The following is a 21,704-nucleotide window of genomic DNA, read 5'->3' as shown; positions in this document are numbered from 1 at the left end:
TTCACGGTTCACGTATTGCTGAAGCCTGGCTTGGAGAATTTTGAGCATTACTTTGCTAGCGTGTGAGATGAGTGCAATTGTGCGGTAGTTTGAGCATTCTTTGGCATTGCCTTTCTTTGGGATTGGAATGAAAACTGACCTTTTCCAGTCCTGTGGCCACTGCTGAGTTTTCCAAATTTGCTGGCATATTGAGTGCAGCACTTTCACAGCATCATCTTTCAGGATTTGAAGTAGCTCAACTGGAATTCCATCACCTCCACTAGCTTTGTTCATAGTGATGCTTTCTAAGGCCCAGTTGACTTCACAAGTCACATGTCTGGCTCTAGGTGAGTGATCACACCATCGTGATTATCTTGGTCATGAAGGTCTTTTTTATACAGTTCGTTTGTGTATTCCTGCCACCTCTTCTTAATATCTTCTGCTTCTGTTAGGTCCATACCATTTCTGTCCTTTATCAAGCCCATCTTTGCATGAAATGTTCCCTTGGTATCTCTAATTTTCTTGAAGAGATCTCTAGTCTTTCCCATTCTGTTGTTTTCCTCTATTTCTTTGCATTGGTTTCTGAGGAAGGCTTTCTTATCTCTTCTTGCTATTCTTTGGAACTCTGCATTCAGATGCTTATATCTTTCCTTTTCTCCTTTGCTTTTCGCTTCTCTTCTTTTCACAGCTATTTGTAAGGCCTCCCCAGACAGCCATTTTTCCTTTTTTGCATTTCTTTTCCGTGGGGATGGTCTTGATCCCTGTCTCCTGTACAGTGTCATGAACCTCCGTCCATAGTTCATCAGGTACTCTATCTATCAGATCTAGGTCCTTAAATCTATTTCTCACTTCCACTGTCTAATCATAAGGGATTTGATTTAGGTCATACCTGAATGGTCTAGTGGTTTTCCCTACTTTCTTCAATTTAAGTCTGAATTTGGCAATAAGGAGTTCATGATCTGAACCACAGTCAGCTCCCAGTCTTGTTTTTGCTGACTGTATAGAGCTTCTCCATCTTTGGCTGCAAAGAATATGATCAGTCTGATTTCGGTGTTGACCATCTGGTGATGTCCATGTGTAGAGTCTTCTCTTGTGTTGTTGGAAGAGGGTGTTTGCTATGACCAGTGAGTTCTCTTGGCAAAACTCTATTAGCCTTTGCCCTGCTTCATTCTGTATTCCAAGGCCATATTTGCCTGTTACTCCAGGTGTTTCTTGACTTCCTACTTTTGCATTCCAGTCCCCTATAATGAAAAGAACATCTTTTGTGGGTGTTAGTTCTAAAAGGTCTTGTAGGTCTTCATAGAACCATTCAACTTCAGCTTCTTCAGCATTACTGGTTGGGGCATAGACTTGGATTACTGTGATATTGAAGGGTTTGCCTTGGAAACAAACAGAGATCATTCTGTCGTTTTTGAGATTGTATCCAAGTACTGCATTTCAGACTCTTTTGTTGACCATGATGGCTACTCCATTTCTTCTAAGGGATTCCTGCCCGCAGTAATACATATAATGGACCAGGTCTAGGATCTGTCAAATATTCCTCATTCCTGCTGACATTCTTAGAGAAATGGCTTAGGTTTGCATGGAGTTAATATGGATAGTTTGGGAAGCAGTTGGAAAATACCAATTATAAAACTTTGTGATTAACTTATATCATAAGTATCAGGAATAACTGCAAGACTGCAAGGATCTTTTGTGCAACAAATATCTAGGCAAAAGGAGTTTGAGTGGGTAGCTGGACAAGAAGATCAGGGATAGAATTAACTTCCCTGCCACTGCCAGTAAAACTCAAAACTGCACAAATACCCCTGTTTGGCATGATTGTGTCAACTTTCCCCTTAATGCTGTGCGGTTAATTTTCTTCGCAGATGTGTTTGGCCTTTTAGGTTTTACACCTCACTTCCCTTTTGCCTGTATCAGGGTGACTCTCCTTATTGTCTGTAACTACTTGTTCATCATTATGGCTCTGACTGCTTTGTATTAAACACAGATAACTTTCAGATCATGTATGGAATTTGAGCAGCACCGTTTCTAAACCTTCTAGCCTCAATACGCTTTCCTGGTCTCAGTACAGTAAGAACACAGTTAATTTTGCCTCCATTCAGTACCTGGCAGTAATTTAAAACACGCCATCATAGGGTTAAACTACCTGGATATATTTTTATCTTCCTTTAAAGTAAATACAGTAAATTTTTATCTTTATGAAAGCTGTCTTCAGTTCTGCTCGCCATACTCCAGTAGTGCCTAGATTTGTATGTTGCATTTTAATACCAGAGGGTCAGTAGCATCATGCTCTTGAACCCTGGGGATGAAGGAACTGTGTGCATAAGCTGAGGTTCTTATTACTGATCCTTCGCATTTAATTAGGTCTTTGTAAATCTGAAGTACTCCTAGTCATTTTTATGAGTTTCTTCTCATGACTTCCCTGTGAGATGTCAACCTTATTACCCTCGTTCTATCTTAGTATTATCAAGGGGTCAGGCTAACTTTAAATTTCATTTTTTCTTGTTTATAATTAAGATTCCTGGTTTTTTTTTTTTTGGATCATGTACCTAACCATAACCTGTATCAGCTAAAATGACTCCTCAGATTAAATGTGACCCTCCCCCCCAACCCAGAAGGAAGCAATTACTGAACAAAGCCACATTTTGGAAGAGCCTTAAAGCAACTGAGATTATAAACAGTGGTCTGAGTGCCCAGCCCTGGAAAGAATCAGATGGAAACTAGTAAAGAAATATAAAAACTCAGGCAGCTGTTTGAAGGAAAACCACGCAGACCCTCTTTTCTCCCTTATGGCTTAGTGTTCATGGGAATTTCTTTTGGTTTCCTGCGAAATGTGTTTGCTGCGATTTTTCTGTGCTCACCGATGCAGGCAGCTGGAAAAGGAGGAGGTGGCTTCTGGGTGGCAGCACTAATGGCTGGTCATCTATGAAGGTTTCACCAGCCAGGTGGATAGGCTTCTCTCATTGCCATTTGTCTTGCTAACTTATTAATCTTTCCTTACTCGTCACCACTCCTCTGACCCTCCAGTTCAAGTCAATTACACAGGTTCTTGCCCCAGATAATTCTGGAATTAGCTGGAAGGTAATGAGGAATAGCGTGAATAGGCCTGACAGGTACTCGGAAGCATTAATAGTTTGAATTTGTACATTCCTGGTGTGATTAGTGTGCACTTGAGCCAGGACTGGCCTGCAGTCTTATGACTAGATGGGAATGTGCAATTTTAAAAACAAAGGACATTGATACACACTGCTGTATTTGAAATGGATAACCAACAAGGACCTACCGTATAGCACAGAGAACTCTGCTCAATGTTATGTGGCAGCCTGGATGGGAGGGGAGTTTGGAGAAGAACATGTACGTGTCTGTGGATGGCTGAGTGACTTTGCTGTGCACTTGAAACCATCACAGTGTTGTTAACTGGCTATACTCCAATATAAAATAAAAATTTTTTTTAAAAAGGACAAGAGATTTGGAAGAATTTCTTTTTTCTTTTTCCTTTCCTAAAAAATATTTATTTATTCACTTACTTTCACTGCAGGGTCTTTAGTTGCAGCATGCAAACTCTTAGTTGCGGCATGTGGGATCTAGTTCCCTGATCAGGGATCGAACCCGAGCCATCCGCAGTGGGAGCACGGAGTCTGAACCACTGAACCACCAGGGAAGTCCCTGCGAAGAATTTCTGTTGGAAAATTCTTAGCTGGGCTCTTTGAAGCCTTGTCCATTTTCTGATTTCCTTATCGGGGAATTCTTGTGGAGATAGAAAAATATCTTAACCTTTTTTTTCCCCTCTCTGGCATCCTCTTAATGAAAACCCTGTAACCAAACAGAACAGTTCTAAAACCTGTAAGTGCGGTTTTGCTTAAGGGTGTCACCGTCCTTAGACTTCACCTGCTGCCCCTGCCTCACGGTGATCTCAACTGAGCACACTGGCCCTGCCCCTTCATCACCCCTCACCTAGACTCCTGCCAACCTGCAGTCTCTCCCTCCTCCAAGTAAAGCTTAATCTTTGACAAGGACTGAAGTGAGCCTGCCGTCGTGGACACCTGCAAAGACTCTGTTGTCTGCAGAATAGAGTGCAGGCTCCCCTGAAGGAATCTTGGTTTCTCCATTTTGCCTTCTACTTTAATTTGCAGAAGCCTGTCTCCTCTAGCATACGCTCCGGAATGCAGGAATTCTGTCACATTTTGCTTTATGTCATTTTCATGCCAGAACTTTCCTTTTTAGGAGCTAAGTTAAATGAAAATGGCAGCACTGATTGGCATACACAGCGACGACTCTTGGACACGGCCGGGCCCTGCATAATTTGTGCCCATCATCATTTTACTAAATTGGGTGTATTTCACCATGTTCCAAATCATCCATGAATTCTGCAGATACTTGATGGGCATCCTCTGCATCCGAGGTTGTCTGGTGGGGACATGCCAGTGAGAAAGGCTGAAGGTTTCGGTTCTCATGGCACCCAGATTCTGCTGGAAGGAGATCAGTAGTCAGAAAGGAAACAAATACATTTAGGTAATATGCCATGAAGAAAACAAAGCAGTGTTCAGATAAGGGAGAGCTCTTCAGAAACTACCCTGTGCATCGAGCACTTGAGCAGACCTAAATATTGAGAAAGACGCAGCCTGGCAGGCATCTGGCTTGGCAGCGGTTCACACAGAGGTGAAGCAAGGAGTGCGCGTAGGCCTCAGCACAGATGAGCTTGGCATTATCAAGAGAAGGGAGAAGTTCAGGGGGCTGGAGCGCGGAGTAGAGTCCCAACAAAAGAGTGAGAGGAAGTCAGAGAAGGAGGTTGCCACCAGGTCATGGTGGTGACAGTAAGAAGTCTGGGCTGAAGTGTCACTGACTGACACCTTTCTGTGTCTGGAAGCAGCATCAGTGATAACAAAGTCATGTGATCATGTTAAGCGACAGAATGGACCGCAGCAAGTTTTATGGCTGGCTAGTCCAAATCCGAATGGGAGCGTCCTGCACATAAAGTCGCATATTAAGAGGATGCCGGGGCATTCATTCGTGATGGATTTTCCTGTAAGCACAACAATGGCAACTGCTTAGTCAGACCTTGGGACTCCAGCCATCCTTCACATCATTTTGCTCAGTTTTCCTAATTTTCTTACCCTCAAGCCACGGAGACAGTCACTTGCTGAATCTTGTCTTCAGCTGTTACACCAACTGATTTCTGCACGAATGATCTGATTAGCTTTGCTGGTGATCAAAGCTTCTTAGTAGAGTTATCCAGAAGAATCTGACAAGCTTTGTGTAATCCTGTACTTCTGAGAGACCTTATCATGATGTGTGGGAATGTAAGAGAAAAATTGAATCCTATGACTGTGGAACTCGAAGAAAAGAAATTCAAGAAGTGATATCCATGGAGCACCTACACTACATCAGGCAGTTTTTATACATGTTCCCATTCGGTCTCCAGAATCCTGCGAGCTTATTTTTAGCTCTGATGTTTAATGCAGCAACAGCTCGGATGAACCTGTCCAAATGGTAGCACCTTTGGTTGCTTGCAGTCTCCCTAACTAACCACGCTTCTCAGTTGTCTCCACTTACTTGACTGAATGAGAGAAGGTGTGTGTGTGTGCGTGTGTGTGTGTGTGTGTTTAAATGCATTTGAGGACCTGCGAGCTTCCTGTTCCATTTCTTCTTAAGCGGAAAGAGTTGAGTGGCCCACTTTTTGCTTGTTTTGTCTTGTTTTTGAAAGAAAGGTGTCTTGGAGCCTTGAGAAAATAATAATTAGAATATAATTTTAGCATAGATGCGGAGGGAGGGGGAAGCAAGGTTCCCAAAGGCATTGAGCACACACAGTACTTAGAAGATTTCCTGGGTGGGTGAATATGGTTTGCTACATAAAGGACCTTTTTGTCCTTCCCTTCTTTTTCTACTTTTTTTTTTTTTTACATAAAAGCCTGTATTAAACTATGCTGCAGTGTGCTGTCTTAAACAAAAGATGTTGGAAATTTGCTTCAGAGTTCTGTCCTTGATTTTTCAGAGGGGGTGGGAGGATGCGGAAAATGACCCTCTGTACCAAATTCGAACAACTTCTTTTCAAAAAGCCTCTAGTGTTTTCCACGGATTAAGAATAATGCTTTCTATTTGGAGAGTGCTTTGTGGTTTTTCAAAGCTCTCCCAGCTACATTATCTTATTTAACCTTCACACTGACCTTGCCAGGCAGTTAGAGCAGATTAGTACTGTTCCTGCTGACACATGGGCAGAAATGTTGTGCAGCCCAAGAAGTGACGAGGTGGGTGGGCAGGAGTCAGCTAATGTCCCAAAGCCATGACGGGAACCCAGGTCTTAGCTTTTCTTTCTGCTAGAGCACACTGCCTTTTCGTGTCTATTAACCCCAAGTAGGGGACCATCGCTTCTGCAGTTGGGTTAGTAACAGTGGTGCATCCTACTTTCTTCATAGGTCCAGTTATCTTTCACTGCCACATATGGATTCCCACAAATCTCCGAAGGAAACAGTCCTCATTACAGGAGGAGGTGGCTATTTTGGTTTCCGGTCAGTGCATCTGTAAAATACGTCCATGCAAGTATTTTACCGGTAGTTACTGGGAAAAGTATAGCTTTCAACCTACATTAATGCAGTGTAGACTCTTACTCGTTGGTACAGTGTAGACCAGGAATGAACCATGCTGCCCACTGCTCAGATTAGGAAATTGAGAACTATAGATACATTCCACTTGAAGAAAAATTCTTTATAAAGCCATTGAATCGGGGTTGGGAGATAATCATATCACAAACAATTTAAAATAATGGCTATTCTTTCACAGTTACATTATCATTCATAAATATTCTGAAGAATAGATGGTGAGTGCTAGAATGGGGGGAGGAGGGGTTTTCTGGTGGCTCAGTGGTAAAGAATCCGCCTGCAATACAGGGAGCTGCAGGAGATGCAGGTTCGACCCCTGGGTCAGGAAGATTCCTTGGAGGAGGGCATGGCAACCCACTCCAGTATTCTTGCCTGGAGAATCCCATGGACCGAGGAGCCTGGTGGGCTACATTCCATGGGGTCACAAAGAGTCAGGCACGACTGAAGTGACCTAGCATGCATGCATGCCTGGAACGGGGGGCTGGGGGAATGTAATATGTGGACACCACCATCTTTGAAGATAAAGCCTCTCTCATTGTAATTTAAATAAATGTGAAGATGCTCGTTTTTTAATATTTGCATAAGTAAAACTTGTACCAATGAATGTGTAAAGTGAGGAACTCACAGGATAAGCCAAGAAGACTGGGAAAATTATATACTTTTCCAAAGAAAGAGAGAAAGTGAAGTCGCTCAGTCATGTCCGACTCTTTGTGAACCCATGGACTGTAGCCTACCAGGCTCCTCAGTCTATGGAATTTTCCAGGCAAGAGTACTGGAGTGGGTTGCCATTTCCTTCTCCAGGGGATCTTCCCAACCCAGGGATCAAACCCAGGTCTCCCACACTGCAGGCAGACCCTTCACTGCCTGAGCCGTACTTTTCCAAGGCATAGCTTAATAGTGATTTGATCTAACTTTTACTCTTTCTTCTTGCAGCCTTGGCTGTGCTCTGAACCTTCTGGGAGTCCATGTGATTCTGTTTGACATCAGCCACCCTGCCCAGACCATTCCAGAAGGCATCCGGTTTATACTAGGAGATATCCGCTGTCTCTCTGACATAGAGAACGCCTTCCAGGGTGTCGACGTGGCTTGTGTGTTCCATATCGCATCTTACGGTATGTCAGGGCGCGAGCAACTGAATCGAAGCCTGATTGAAGAAATCAACGTGGGGGGCACAGACAACATCCTCCAGGCATGCAGGAGGAGAGGGGTGCCGAGGTTAGTGTACACGAGCACTTTCAACGTCATCTTCGGAGGGCAGGTCATCAGAAATGGAGACGAATCTCTGCCTTACCTGCCCCTTCACCTCCATCCTGATCACTACTCTCGGACCAAATCTATCGCTGAGAAGAAGGTGCTGTCAGCCAATGGTACAGCCCTGGAGAGGGGTGGTGGGGTCTTGAGCACCTGTGCCCTGAGGCCAGCTGGCATCTACGGGCCTGGAGAACAGAGGCACCTCCCCAGGATAGTGAGCTACATAGAGAAGGGCCTGTTCAGGTTTGTGTATGGAGACCCCAAGAGTCTGGTGGAATTTGTCCACGTGGACAACTTGGTGCAGGCTCACATCCTGGCCTCAGAGGCCCTGAAAGCCAACAAGGGCCACATTGCTGCTGGGCAGCCCTACTTCATCTCAGACGGCAGGCCTGTGAACAACTTTGAGTTCTTCCGGCCTCTGGTTGAGGGCCTGGGCTACAAGTTCCCGTCCACCCGCCTGCCCCTGACCCTCATCTATTGCTTCGCTTTCCTGACAGAGATGACCCACTTCATCTTGGGGCGACTCTACAACTTCCAGCCCTTCCTCACCCGCACCGAAGTTTACAAAACTGGCGTCACACATTACTTTAGCCTGGAGAAAGCCAGGAAGGAGCTGGGGTATGAGGCTCAGCCGTTTGACCTCCAGGAGGCAGTCGAGTGGTTTAAAGCCCATGGTCACGGCAGACGTCCTGGGAGTTGTGACTCCAAGTGTCTTGTTTGGGATGGGCTGGTGATCTTACTCGTGGTTACAGTGGTTCTCGTGTGGCTGCTGCCTTCCGTGATCCTGTCGATGTGAAGGAGGAGCTGTACTGAGGTGGTACAGTACACCACTGAAGTTGTTATATATACTGAGGTGGTTTTCATGAAACACACGTTTTAAAAATAGAGAATAGATACCTGATGTCAACCTTTGGATCTTCAAGTCGCTACTTAAGAATAGATTCTTGGGGGACTTCACCCTGGCTGTCCAGTGGTTAAGACTCTGAGTTTTCAGCGCAGGAGGTATGGGTTCGATCTCTGGTTGTAGAATTAAGATCCCATGTGCTACACAGCACAGCCAAAAAAAAAAAAAAAATTGATTCTTGGATTAAGTCTTCATTTCCTACCTCCTTGCACAGATCCTGAAGGGAGAAAACAGAAACCAGGATAAGTTTGAGATTCGGATCCTTGGGTCTTCCTCCTTCAGACATGGACAGTAGACGTCATTCCAAAACCCATAGAGCTAAACTCCCTCAGATGGGAAATGTCTTACTTGAATTTCTCAGAAGCCAAAAATGTACTTATCTTCATTCCATACGTTTTGCATTGACTTCACAGAGGTTGAAACACTGATATGGGAATGGCAAAATGCTAACAGGCTTGCACTTGTGTGAAAAACAACAAGTTGAGCTACTTCCCCGCAGCCCAAGCCTCTGAGGAGATGGTCACTTTTGCAGGGGAGGCGGTTGCTAGTCACAGTGTATGTTCTAGGAATGAGTTTTTGCCCTTCATGACATAAAGGTATTATACCTGTGTGACCACATGGTAATGTTTGATATTGAAATGAATAGACCTTTATCTTACCTCCCAGGATTCTTTAGAGGGTTAAATTGGACCAGGTATATAAAGTGCCACTCACCACACTTACAAGCCATTATTTTTATTAATATTATTATTACACATTCCTTATGAGGGTTTTCTTCCTCAGGGTATTCTGTTCAGTGGGTGCTGTTGCTACTGACCTTTCTGGAATACCTTTGTGACGTGCCCTCAGAGTCTGTAACAAGTGTGCTTAAATATATTCAGTGTTGATAAAGTTGTGGTCTCCAAGGAGAGATTGAAATCTGGGAAACAGCTAAAAATCTGATGATTGATGAGAATATTCAAGCTAATGATACCATTTGCAATTAAAAAATAAAACATAACTCTCAACTAATAGACTGGTTTTCTTCTGGGGAGAATTTCCGTTCTCTGAAGGCCTCTTCCAGTGAAGAATGTTCTGAACAATGGTGGCATTGTCCGGGCTCCCACGGGGATTGCTGTGGCAGACATTCAAGTTGTACTGTCACATGGGGACCGAAGTGCAGAGAAGACAGTCTTCACCCATTCTCTGATTCCAGCTACAGAAAGGACAGCATTCCTAGGCTGTAAGGACAGATGGCTGTGGAAAGTCGTGTTAGATTTGGTCTGAGAGTATTTGTAGGAGGAGGGTGCTGGATGAAGAGGCCCTGGTGCATCTTGCCTGGGCATGTTGGAAAAAGTGCTTAACTTGATACCAGAGGATCTGCCACCATGAATATCTTGTATGGTCTTTTAACCAAGTAACTGCAGCCTCTGTAGGGCCTCAGTTGCCTGCCTTGGGAAATAGGAATGTATTTGCCCTTTCTATTAACCCACCTTTGGGCTTTTCAAGTGGCACAATGGTAAAGAATCTGCCTGCCAATACAGGGGACACAAGAGACACAGGTTCAATCCCTGGGTCGGGAAGATCCCTTGGAGTAGGAAATAGCAACTCACTCCAGTATTCTTGCCTGGAGAATCCCATGGACAGAGGAGCCTGGCAGGCTACAGTCCATGGGGGTGCAAACAGACACGACTGAGTGACTGAGTATCCGGCGCATTAACCCACTTACCCACCTCACAGGGTTTGTTCTGAGCATAAAGTAAGATGTAGTGAGTACTTTTAATATATAATTTAATATATAATATATAAATTGCAACATTAAGATGGTGGTGGGATTGTTTTTAGTGAAATATGAGTCTTTTATTTTGTATTTCATGAAGTTAACTTAGTCTGAGTTAACTTGTCTGACCAAGGCTTCCCTGGTGGCTCAGATGGTAAAGAATCTGCCTGCAATGTGGGAGACCTGGGTTTGATCCCTGGGTCGGGAAGATCCCCTGAAGAAGGGGATGGCAACCGACTTCAGTATTCTTGCCTGGGGAATTCCATGGACAGAGGAGCCTGGCAGGCTACAGTCCCTGGGGTCACAATGAGTCAGACATGACTACGTGACTAATACTTTGACTTTTCAACTTGTCTGCGTATGTGCAGCATATCTAACACTCCAGGTGCTGAAGGACAGGTACCTCTGCCCTTTACAGAGTTGCAGTCCAGCAGTGACATGGTGTGTCCATGCAGGAAGGTGACTGAGAGGCCAGGTAAGTGCAGCAAAGCATTTTTATTTTATTTGTTGTCACTGAGAGGCCTCACAGACTTTCAGAACATTTTTAATGAAGTCCTTCAAAAGAATGGCAGATAGTTCTAAGTTTTCTTATACCAACTATACTGAGCACAGTGGATTTTTCTTGTTTATGTTTTCTACAATGAAGGTATCTAAATGAAATTGATAAATGGGCTTCATTGTCGTCTAAATATGAGACATTTGATATTTTCACAACATTTGACATACTTGTCCAATATCTCCTTGAAACATAATCCATTTACTTTTCATGAACTCACACTCTTTTGGCCTTTCTCCTAGTTTTTATTGTTACATAACAAATTACCCCCCAAGACATATCATCCTAAAATAACAAATATTACTTCTCAGTTGCTGTGGGCCAGGTATCTGGGTGTGGCCTACCTGGGTAAGCTCTGGTTTAGGGTTTCTGCTAGCGCTGCAGTCATCAGAAAGCTTGACTGAAGCCAGAGGATCCACTTCCAGGATCATCCATGTTACTGTGGGCAGGAGAACTCAGTTCCTCGGCATGTGAGCATCTCCGTAGGACTCGCTGTGTGGCATCCTCATGACAGGGCGGCTGGCTTCCCCCTCAGAGCAGGCGATTCAAGAAAGCAAAGTGGAAGCTGCAGTGTCTTTCATGACTTGTCCTCAGACGTCACACAGCGCACTCCACACTATGTACGCTTTATACAAGTCAGTCCTTTTCCACGTGGTATTCAGTACGAATAACGCAGGAGGGGTGTTGGGGGTCCCATCTTGGAGGCTGACCTCCACCATCTGACTCATCCTTCCTCTTCCATGAAAGGTAGCCTATATTTACAGCTACATAATTTTCTCAGCCTGCTTCCCCTTGGTAGAATTTGAGGGGGTCCAAGCGAAGAACTGGCTCCTTGAAAAAGACCCTGATGCTGGGAAAGATTGAAGGCAGGAGGAGAAGGGGACAATAGAGGATATGATTGGATGGCATCACCAACTCAATGGACCTGAGTTTGAGCAAGCTCCAGGAGTTGATGACAGACAGGAAACCTGGCGTGCTGCAGTCCATGGGGTCTCAAAGAGTCGGATACAACTGAGTGACTGAACTGAACTGAAAGGCCCCTTTCCCTTTTGTAGTGTATCCCTTTCAGTCCTGATTATTGTGAACACTTTATGTCTCCTAGGAATCTCACTGCAGTCACTCTATTAAGCAAAGGCCCCACCCACATATTTCTCTGAGATATATTCTATACTATGGGTTTCTGCTGAGACTGTTGAGGGACAAATGCCCTCTAGCTTCTTAGAAACCTTACTGTTTGAACCAGAACTCTTTCTGTTTGAACCAGAGGCACCAGTTTAGATCTCTAAAGATTCAGGTCTCAGAAGATTGTAGCCACCAGCGTGGTCGTGCGCTGTCGTTTCCACAATCTATGGGCTGCCCTGACTAGCCGCCTCCACATGGGAGGAGCCCCTAGGATATGAAAACCAAGAGGTGGGGTCACTGGAGGCCAAGCTGGAGCCTGCTCCCACACTTCTGCGTCTCACCAGTTTTTCATGATCAGTTTCTTCTGTGCTCAGCACTAGGCCCTTGTCTAATACCACAGTTTCTCCTGAAGTGATCTCATCCAAGCTCCTGGCTTTAATTTCCATCTCTATTCCAAATACATTGATACAATACTAAATTTATAGTTCTAGCCCCACCCATCCAACCACCTCTGCACCTCCAGCTGGATATTTCACAAGCACTTTTCAGTCAACATATCTAACATGAAATTCACAATCCCTCCAAATTCTTACAGGGTTCCTCTCTTTAATAGATGTCACCAATGTTGAATTTCTTATGCCAGAAATCTGGGATAATCTTTGCTCCCAGCTGCCCTTAAGCTGACACATCTGATCCACCTTTAGCCCTTGAGTTTTACCTTCTGCCCATTCCTAGGGTACAGTTGTCACTGCTCTCCCCTTGGCTCCAATAAAAGCCTCTTTTCTCTTCCATCTGTGTCCTCTTCTGTGTCCCTTTAACCCATTCTCCACGTGCTAAGCAGAGTGGTCTTATAAAGGTGTAAATCTGTGTCACTTCCCCTACTCCAAGCTCTCTGGGTTTAGGTTGAGAATCCTTAATACAACCCAAGAGACTTTGCCTAATCTGATTCCACCTGCCTCTCCCTGGGTCATCTCACACCATACTGCCTTCTCTGCCCGGCTATACCAGCTTCTTGCAGGGTCCCGAGTTCCGAGCTTCTCACACCCCCTCCCCGACTTACTGACCTGTGTGTTTATTTCATACCTCAGCTTGATTTTCTTCCAGAGGCCTTCCATGATCCTAACAAGTTAGGGTTGGCCCTCCAGCCACAAGCCCTCATAGCACCTGCTTCTCTTGTGTAGCCTTTCTCACAGCTGTCATAGTTTGAGTCATCATGTGTCGAATGCTGTAAGTTCCATGAGGGCAGAACTTTTCCTTGCTTACTCTTGTACCCCTAACACCTAGCACAATATGGGAATTCAATAATAAGTATTTGTTATAAAAATACTTATTGAATTAATGCCGTTTTTCCTTCCAAGGGTGAATACCCATTTCTTCACATACATCACTTACTGTTTGTAATCTCTTGAAAACTGGGAAAATATCCAACCTACAAGAATTGTGTGTCAATTAAGAGTAGATGAAGTCTAGTAAATCAATAAGCTCATTCTCCATATAAATTGGTGGCACTCTGTCCACATCAGAGCCGAAAAACCAACCACTTAAAAGAACTCAATCTATTATCTGAAAGGCAGCTCTTTTCCTTTCCAAGGTCAGGAGATACTGCAGTTAAGGAATTCCATTATTATAGGGTTCCCAACTTCCCTCCCCTTCCCTCAACAGGGAGGAGCTTCCAAACCTGCATAGAGCTATGAAATGATGCTCAGCCTTGTTCATGGCTGGGGGACGGCAGAGGGGAATCTCCTAGACACCTGAGCATAGACCCAGCACTGCCACCCAAAACACTGCCTCCAAGGAATGGGTGAGCAGTTATCCATAAGCCTGCTGAAGGGTCACACCATGGGAAAAAGAGCCCTGTCATGGAACCCAAAGGACATGCTAAAGCTGCCAGAGTCTGCAGGAACTTCCGGAAGAGGGGCCCAGCAGGCCTGTTCAAATCCTGGATTTGCTTAGTGCTGCTCCAGTCATAGGTGGCAGGGGATGCCACATTAAGAACTGTAGCAGTTACAGAAGGGCCAATTAACTAATTTGGGCACCAAATTCCCTAGGTTATCATATTTCTCAAACTATAGAGTCGGCATAGGGATTCTTTTCAAGAGAAGGTTTTATTGTCCTAAATCACGTAATATGCTGATTGTAAGAAGTCCAGTATCGCTGTGTCATAGATTTAATTTGTTTGCTCACAACGTTGGGGCATCTTCTACCATGTATTCTTCCAAATCCCTACCAGTTCACTGAGCCTTACAGACAGGTTAGAAGAAATAGCCTACAGAATTCTACTCCTGGCCCCCAACACAGCCATGCACCCTATAGTTAAGAACGCCCCCTGTTAGCTGGCATGGGAAGCCGACACCAGCAGTTCTTATTGAAATAGTCACTGTTGGCTACCATCATCTCTTGCTGTGGAAGGTGACACCCGCCCCCTCCCATTTCGAAACAAGAAATCCAATCCCAGGCCTTCCTTAGTACTAACCTCCACAAGCAAGACCTGGCCAATCAAAAAACTGCCCTCCTTCTGACTGCGGTCATTGGGCCAGAGTGGGCCAATCAGTGTCCTCAACTTTCCCAGCGAACGTTCCGCTTTTGCGGAGGTTGCTTCTTTGCAAGGCGGTTGAGGGATTGTTGCTGGGCTTTGGGGCTGCCATGAATTGGCATACCACAGAGGCGAGACCGAATTCTGACAATGTTTGAGCTCCTGGTTCCAGCTGTGAGTTGAGCATGATAAGGCCATGAAATGCAGAGAGAGGAGGAGGTCCTCAAAGCCGGGCCCGCGTCTTTGCCTCCCGCCCAAGGCTCACCTCTTCCTGGACCATGCTGTCATGTGAGTCTCAGTATATTTTGTTTTCTGCTTAGTCTTTTGAGTTGGGTTTTTTCTCCGTGAATTGGAAAAGGTCTTGGTTTATAATCACTCCCCGATCTTGGGCACAGATGAACATCCTCTGTAGTTTCCAAAGGCACTCACTCTCCATTCTCCTGTGCACCCCTTTCCTTACAAAGAGGGCCTTTTTTTTTTTTTTTTTTTAGCACTCCCACCCCCAGGGAACTGAACATTTGCTGGAGTTCTTCCATAACGGACTAATTTCCTTTTCTAGAATAGCGTGTGTTTGGACTGGGCACATATTTAAACAGTGTTGTTCAAACTCTTTCTCCAGTGGACCACCTTGAATGTTGAACGTGGTCCCCTGCAGAAGGAAATGGCAAACCGCTTCAGTATTCTTGCCTTGAGAACCCCATGAACAGTATGAAAAGGCAAAAAGTATGACACTGAAATATGAACTCCCCATGTTGGTAGGTGCCCAACATGGTACTAGAGAAGAGTGGAGAAATAACTCCAGAAAGATTGAAGAGAGAGAGTCAAAGTGAAAACAACACCCAGTTGTGGATGTGATTGGTGATGGAAGTAAAGTCTGATACTGTAAAGAGCAATATTGCATAGGAACTTGGAATGTTAGGTCCTTGAATCAAGGTAAATTAGAAGTGGTCAACAGGAGATGGCAAGAGTGAACATTGATATTTTAGGAATCAGTGAACTAAAATGGACTGGAATGCTGCTGCTAAGTTGCTTCAGTCGAGTCTGACTCCGTGCAACCCCATAGACGGCAGCCCACCAGGCTCCTCTGTCCCTGGGATTCTCCAGGCAAGAATACTGGACTGGGTTGCCATTTCCTTCTCCAGGACTGGAATAGTCAAATAATTCATATGACCATTATATCTACTACTGTGGGCAAGAAACCTTTAGAACAAATGAGTAGCCCTCATAGTCAACAAGAGAGTCCAAAATGCAGTACTTGGATGCAATCTCAAAAATGACAGAATGATCTCTGTTCGTTTTCAAGGCAAATGATTCAATATCATGGTAATCCAAGTCTATGCCCCAACCAGTAATGCTGAAGAAGCTAAAGTTGAATGGTTCTATGAAGACCTACAAGATCTAGAACTAACACCCAAAAAAGATGTCCTTTTCATCATAGGGGACTGGAATGCAAAAGGAGGAAGTCAAGAGATACCTGGAGTAACAGGCAAATTTGGCCTTGGAGTACAAAACAAAGCAGGTCAACAGCTTTGCCAAAAGAATGCACTGGTCATAGCAAACACCCTCTTCCAACAACACAAGAGAATACTCTATTACATGGACATCACCAGATGGTCAACATCAAAATCAGATTGATTATATTCTTTGCAGCCAAAGATGGAGAAGCTCTATACAGTCAGCAAAAACAAGACCAGGAGCTGACTGTGGCCCAGATCATGAATTCCTTATTGCAAAATTCAGCCTTAAATTGAAGAAAGCAGGGAAAACTACTAGACCATTCAGGTATGACATAAATCAAATCCCTTACAATTATACAGTGAAAGTGACAAATAGATTCAAGGGATTAGATCTGATACAGTGCCTGAAGAACTATGGACGGAGGTTCGTGACATTGTACGGGAGGCAGTGATCAAGACCATCCCCAAGAAAAAGAAATGCAAAAAGGCAAAATGGCTGTCTGAGGAGGCCTTACAAATAGCTGAGAAAAGAAGAGAAGCAACAGGCAAAGGAGAAAAGGAAAGATATACTCATTTGAATGCAGAGTTCCAAAGAATAGCAAGGAGAGATAAGAAAGCCTTCCTCAGTGATCAGTGCAAAGAAATAGAGGAAAACAGTAGGATGGGAAAGACTAGAGATCTCTTTAAGAAAATTAGAGATACCAAGGGGACATTTCATGCAAAGATGGGCACAATAAAGGACAGATAAAGATGGGCACAATAAATGGTATGGACCTAACAGAAGCAGAAGATAATAATAAGAGGTGGCAAGAATACACAGAAGAACTATACAAAAATGATCTTCATGACCCAGATAACCACAGTGGTGTGATCACTCACCTGGAGTCAGACATCCTGGAATGCAAAGTCAAGTGGGCCTTAGAAAGCATCACTACCAGCAAAGCTAGTGGAGGTGATGGAACGCCAGTTGAGCTATTTCAAATCCTAAAGGACGATGCTGTTAAAGTGTTGCACTCAATATGCCAGCAAATTTGGAAAACTCAGCAGTGGCCACAGGACTGGAAAAGGTCAGATTTCATTCCAATCCTAAAGAAAGGCAATGCCAAAAAATGTTCAAACTACTGCATAATTGCAGTCCTCTGCACTCATCCCTAAAAAAGCAATGCTTAAAATTCTCCAAGTCAGGCTTCAACAGTACATGAACCATGAACTTCCAGATGTTCAAGCTGGATTTAGAAAAGGCAGAGGAACCAGAGATCAAATTGCCAACATCCATTGGATCATAGAAAAAGCACGAGAGTTCCAGAAAACGATCTATTTCTGCTTTATTGACTACGCCAAAGCCTTTGACCGGAGGGGAAATGGGGCTCACAGAAGAACCTTAAACCAAGGTGACCTCCTGCCTCCTTTTTCAACCATAGGCCCCGTGGTCTGTTGACTCACAAGCACGCCACTTCCCAGTGCTGACTCCTCCAGGCCACCTGGAACTCGCTTCCTTTGGCCCAAGGGCTTCTTCTGCAATATGTCTCTTGGGCCTGGTTACCTGATCTTTTGGGCACAAAGTAGCTGTTTGCTGTTGAAAATCTAACCAGAAATGGAGTCAACCAGACCACAGCACCCCTAAATTCTGCAGATTCATACAATGTTACCCAACTCCACACACAGGGAAGATACTTCTGTTACTGAACTCAAGTGCAACCATGACCAAGGCAAAATCTAGCTCACCCCAAGAAATCACATAAAACAGAGTGACCTGGGCAAGTGTCTTGCAGCCAACAAGGGGTTGATTTGCAGTAATTTTCAATGTTTATTTTTAACAGATCTGGTTGAAGCATGCAAGTAATTAAAACATTCTTCATTACTAATATGTGGTATTTTAATCCTGGCAAATATTCTAGATATATTTTTCTCCAGTCCTCCAGGGGAGCCATATTACAGATCTAAAAGTAAAATACTTTCTTACCAATACATATTTTTAGTTTGTGTTATGAGAATTGAGTTGCCATGTGCTGTTCACCATCTCTAGGATCTGGTGTCCTGAATAGCTAATAGGGCTCTGAAATGCTGCCCAGTTTTGAAGAAGAATTACTTGTGTTGCTGGGGCAATTGCAACACCCACACTTAAGTTGTCATGCAACTTCTTCAGGGTTTTTTGCTTCTAGGTATGTTTATCACTGGGATAATGATGGATGTAATCCATCACCCTCGTTAACTAAGTTATTCAAAGAAGGTCATTCTCACCAGTTAATTGCTACTATTTGTTGAACATTTACTGTGTGTAAGTCTTTCTATATTTTCTAAACTCATGTAATTCTCTCAGTGCTTTAAAAAGTGGGGACTTTTATATCCCCAGTGTACATGTGAGGAATTGGTGGTGTTGTGAGGTAAAGCATCTGGCCCAGGTCACGCAAGTCACTCGACCAGGAAGTGGCAAAGCTTGGATTTGACACTCGTTCACTTGAATCCAGATACCAAACTCTTAAAAATCACAGTTGATTTACAATGTGTTAATTTCTGCTGTACAGCAAAGTGATTCAGTTATATATATATATATTCATATTCTTTTCCATTGTAGTTTATCACAGGCTGTTGAATAGTGCTGTGTCCTCTAAGAGTAAGACCCTGTTTATCCATTCTATAGATAATAGTTGACATTTGCTAATCCCAACCTCACAGTCCATCCCTTCTCCACCCCTCTTCTCCTTGTCAACCACAAGTTTGTTCTCTATGTCTGTGAGTCAGTTTCACAGATAAGTTCATTGTCATATTTTAAATTGCATAAATATTTTATATTATTTGCCTTGCTCTTTCTGACTTCACTTAGTATGGTAATCTCTAGTTGCATCCATGTTGCTGCACATGGTGTGATTTGGGGTTTTTTCGTGATTGAGTGGTATTCCATTGTGTATATATATGTACTACATCTTCTTTATCCATTCTTCTGTTGATGGACAAGTTGCTTCCATGTCTTGGCTGTTGTGACTAGTGCTGCTGTGAACATAGGGGTGCATGTGTCTTTTTTAATTATAGTTTTGTCTGGATATATGCCCAGGAGTGGGATTGCTGGGTCATATGATAATTCTATTTTTAGTTTTTTGAGGAGCCTCCATACTGTTTTCCATAGTGGCTGCACCAATTTACATTCCCACCAACAGTGTAGGAGGGTTCTGTTTTCTCCACACCCTCTCCAGCATTTGTTATTTGTAAGTTTTTTAATGATGGCCATTCTGACTGGTGTGAGGTGGCACCTCACTGTAGTTTTGATTTGTGTTTCTCTAATGATTAGCAATGTTAAGCATTTTTTCATGTGCCTGTTGACCATCTGTATGTCTTCTTGGGAGAAATGTCTATTTAGTTGTTCCACATATTCTTCAAATGGGTTGCTTGGGTTTTTGTTGTTGTTGCTGCTGTGGAGTTATATGAGCTGTTCGTGTATTTTGGAAATTAAGTGCTTGTTGGTCCTATTGTTTGTGGATATTTTCTCCCATTCTGTAAATTGTGCTTTTATTTCTTTGCTGTGTCAAAGTTTATAAATTTCATTAGGTCCCATTTGTTTGGTTTTGCTTTTATTTCTATTGTCTTGGGAGACTGACCTAAGAAAATCTTGATACAATTTATGTAAGAGAATATTTTGCCTATATTCTCTTCTAGGATATTTTATGGTGTCATGTCTTATGTTTAAGCCTTTAAACCATTTACAGTTTGTTTTTGTCAGACACCAAACTCTTGATGACCATGTCTGAGGTGGCTGTATCATTTTAACATTACACTATACAAGGCCAAACATCACCTAAACTCCTTTTGCAATTAAAATAAATGGTTGCATTTATTTGCAGCAAAAAAAAGTTACTGTGCATAGTGACTTTTGCTACACAAACCCTTAATAAGTCATAAGCAAAGCATTATTTTACAGATGAATGTGCTATGTGGTGGGGCTGGGGTGTGTGTGTGTGTGTGTGTGTGTGTGTGTGTGTGTGTAGGCAGGTTAATCTATTGAATCTCATTTATTTAGTAAAGAGTATGGCATGTTAGAGCCCTAATAATCCACAAGGCATCCTCCAAGAATAAATGACTTGCTCTTGCATCTAATTACCAGCATTGGTCACATTGTACATAACCTAATCTCCTCTCCTCATTGGTATCCGAGAGCAGAACCTACGTATTACTCGCTGTTGATTGATATCTTGGACACAGAGCACAGGCCTAATAAATATTGTCAGAATAATAAAAACATAAAGTCCAAGTTTTAGACATGAGACAGGAGGGAAAGGGGCAGGATGCACATGCTAATCAATATTTTTTTTACTGAAGTACAGTTGATTTACAGTGTTGTTAATTTCTTTTGTATAGTAAAGTGACTCAGTTATACACATATATATGTTCCTTTTAATATTCTTTTCCAGTATGGTTTATCCCAGGATATTGAATATACTTCCCTGTGCTGTATAATAGGACCTTGTTGTTTATCCATCCTATATGTAATAATTGGCATCTACTGACCCCAGACTCCTAGTCCATCCTTCTCGCACCCTGTCTTCCCTTTGACAGCTGCCAAGTCTGTAGTCTGTGTCCATGATTGTTCCATAGATATGTTCATTTGTGTCATAATTTAGATTCCACAAAGAAATGACACCGTATGTTGTTTGTCTTTCCGACCTCACTTAGTATGATGACCTCTTGGTCCATCCGTGTTGCTGCAAAAGGCACTCTTTCATTCATTTTTATGGCTGACTAATATTCATCCCATTGTGTACTTCCCAGCTGGCTCAGTGGTAAAGTATCTGCCTGCCAATGCAGGATGTGGGTTTGATCTTTGGGTTGTTAAGATTCCCTGGAGTAGGAAATGGCAACCTACTCCAGTATTCTTGCCTAGAAAACTCCATGGACAGAAAAGCCTAGTGGGCTGCAGTCCATGGGGTCACAAAAGAGTTGGGCATGACTGAGCAACTGTGCGCGCATACGCACAATATTCTATCGTCTGTATCTTCTTTATCCATTCATCTATCAGTGGACCTTTAGGTTTTTCCATGTCTTGGCTGTTGTGAATAGTGCTGCTGTGGACATAGGAGTGTGTGTATCTTTTTGAATTATAGTTTTGGTCTGGATATATGCCCAGGAGTGGGATTGCTAGATGGTATGGTAATGTTATTTGTAGTTTTCTGAGGAACCTCCAGACTATTTTCCACAGTGGCTTCACCAACTTATATTTCCACCAACAGTATAGGAGGGTTCCCTTTTCTCCACACCCTCTCCAGCATTTGTTATTTGTAGATTTTTAATGATGGCCGTTCTGACTGGTGTAAGGTGGTACCTCATTGTGGTTTTGATTTGCATTTCTCTAATATCAATGTTGAGCATCTTTTCATGTGTCTCTTGGCCATCTGTATGTCTTCTTTGGAGAAAATATTTCTTTAGTTCTTCTGCCCATTTTTTGATTGGGTTCTTTTTCTGTTGTTGAGTTGTATGAGCTGTTGGTATATTTTAAAATTAAGCCTTTGTCTCATTGTTTGGAAATATTTTCTCCCAGTCCATACATTATTTTGT

At 43.3% G+C, this 21,704-nt stretch overlaps 1 protein-coding gene across 2 annotated transcripts in view; it reads left to right on the top strand.

Annotated features, from left to right (window-relative positions):
• Positions 1–9,740, top strand: part of SDR42E1 (short chain dehydrogenase/reductase family 42E, member 1) — a 43,705-nt gene extending 33,965 nt beyond the window's left edge. For both annotated transcript variants that reach the window (XM_010814366.4, NM_001080292.2), the window contains exons 2-3: positions 6,396–6,488; positions 7,512–9,740. In XM_010814366.4, the coding sequence (XP_010812668.2) occupies positions 6,421–6,488; positions 7,512–8,625 (1,182 nt within the window). In that variant the 5' untranslated portion in view covers positions 6,396–6,420 and the 3' untranslated portion in view covers positions 8,626–9,740. The remainder of the gene's footprint in view (positions 1–6,395; positions 6,489–7,511) is intronic.
• Positions 9,741–21,704: the final 11,964 nt, after the last annotated feature.

This window comes from Bos taurus, chromosome 18 (genome assembly GCF_002263795.3).
Source record: "Bos taurus isolate L1 Dominette 01449 registration number 42190680 breed Hereford chromosome 18, ARS-UCD2.0, whole genome shotgun sequence".
Lineage (NCBI taxonomy): Eukaryota > Metazoa > Chordata > Mammalia > Artiodactyla > Bovidae > Bos > Bos taurus.
Note: the sequence above shows the minus strand (reverse complement) of the source record. Positions and strands in the feature narration are given on the sequence as shown.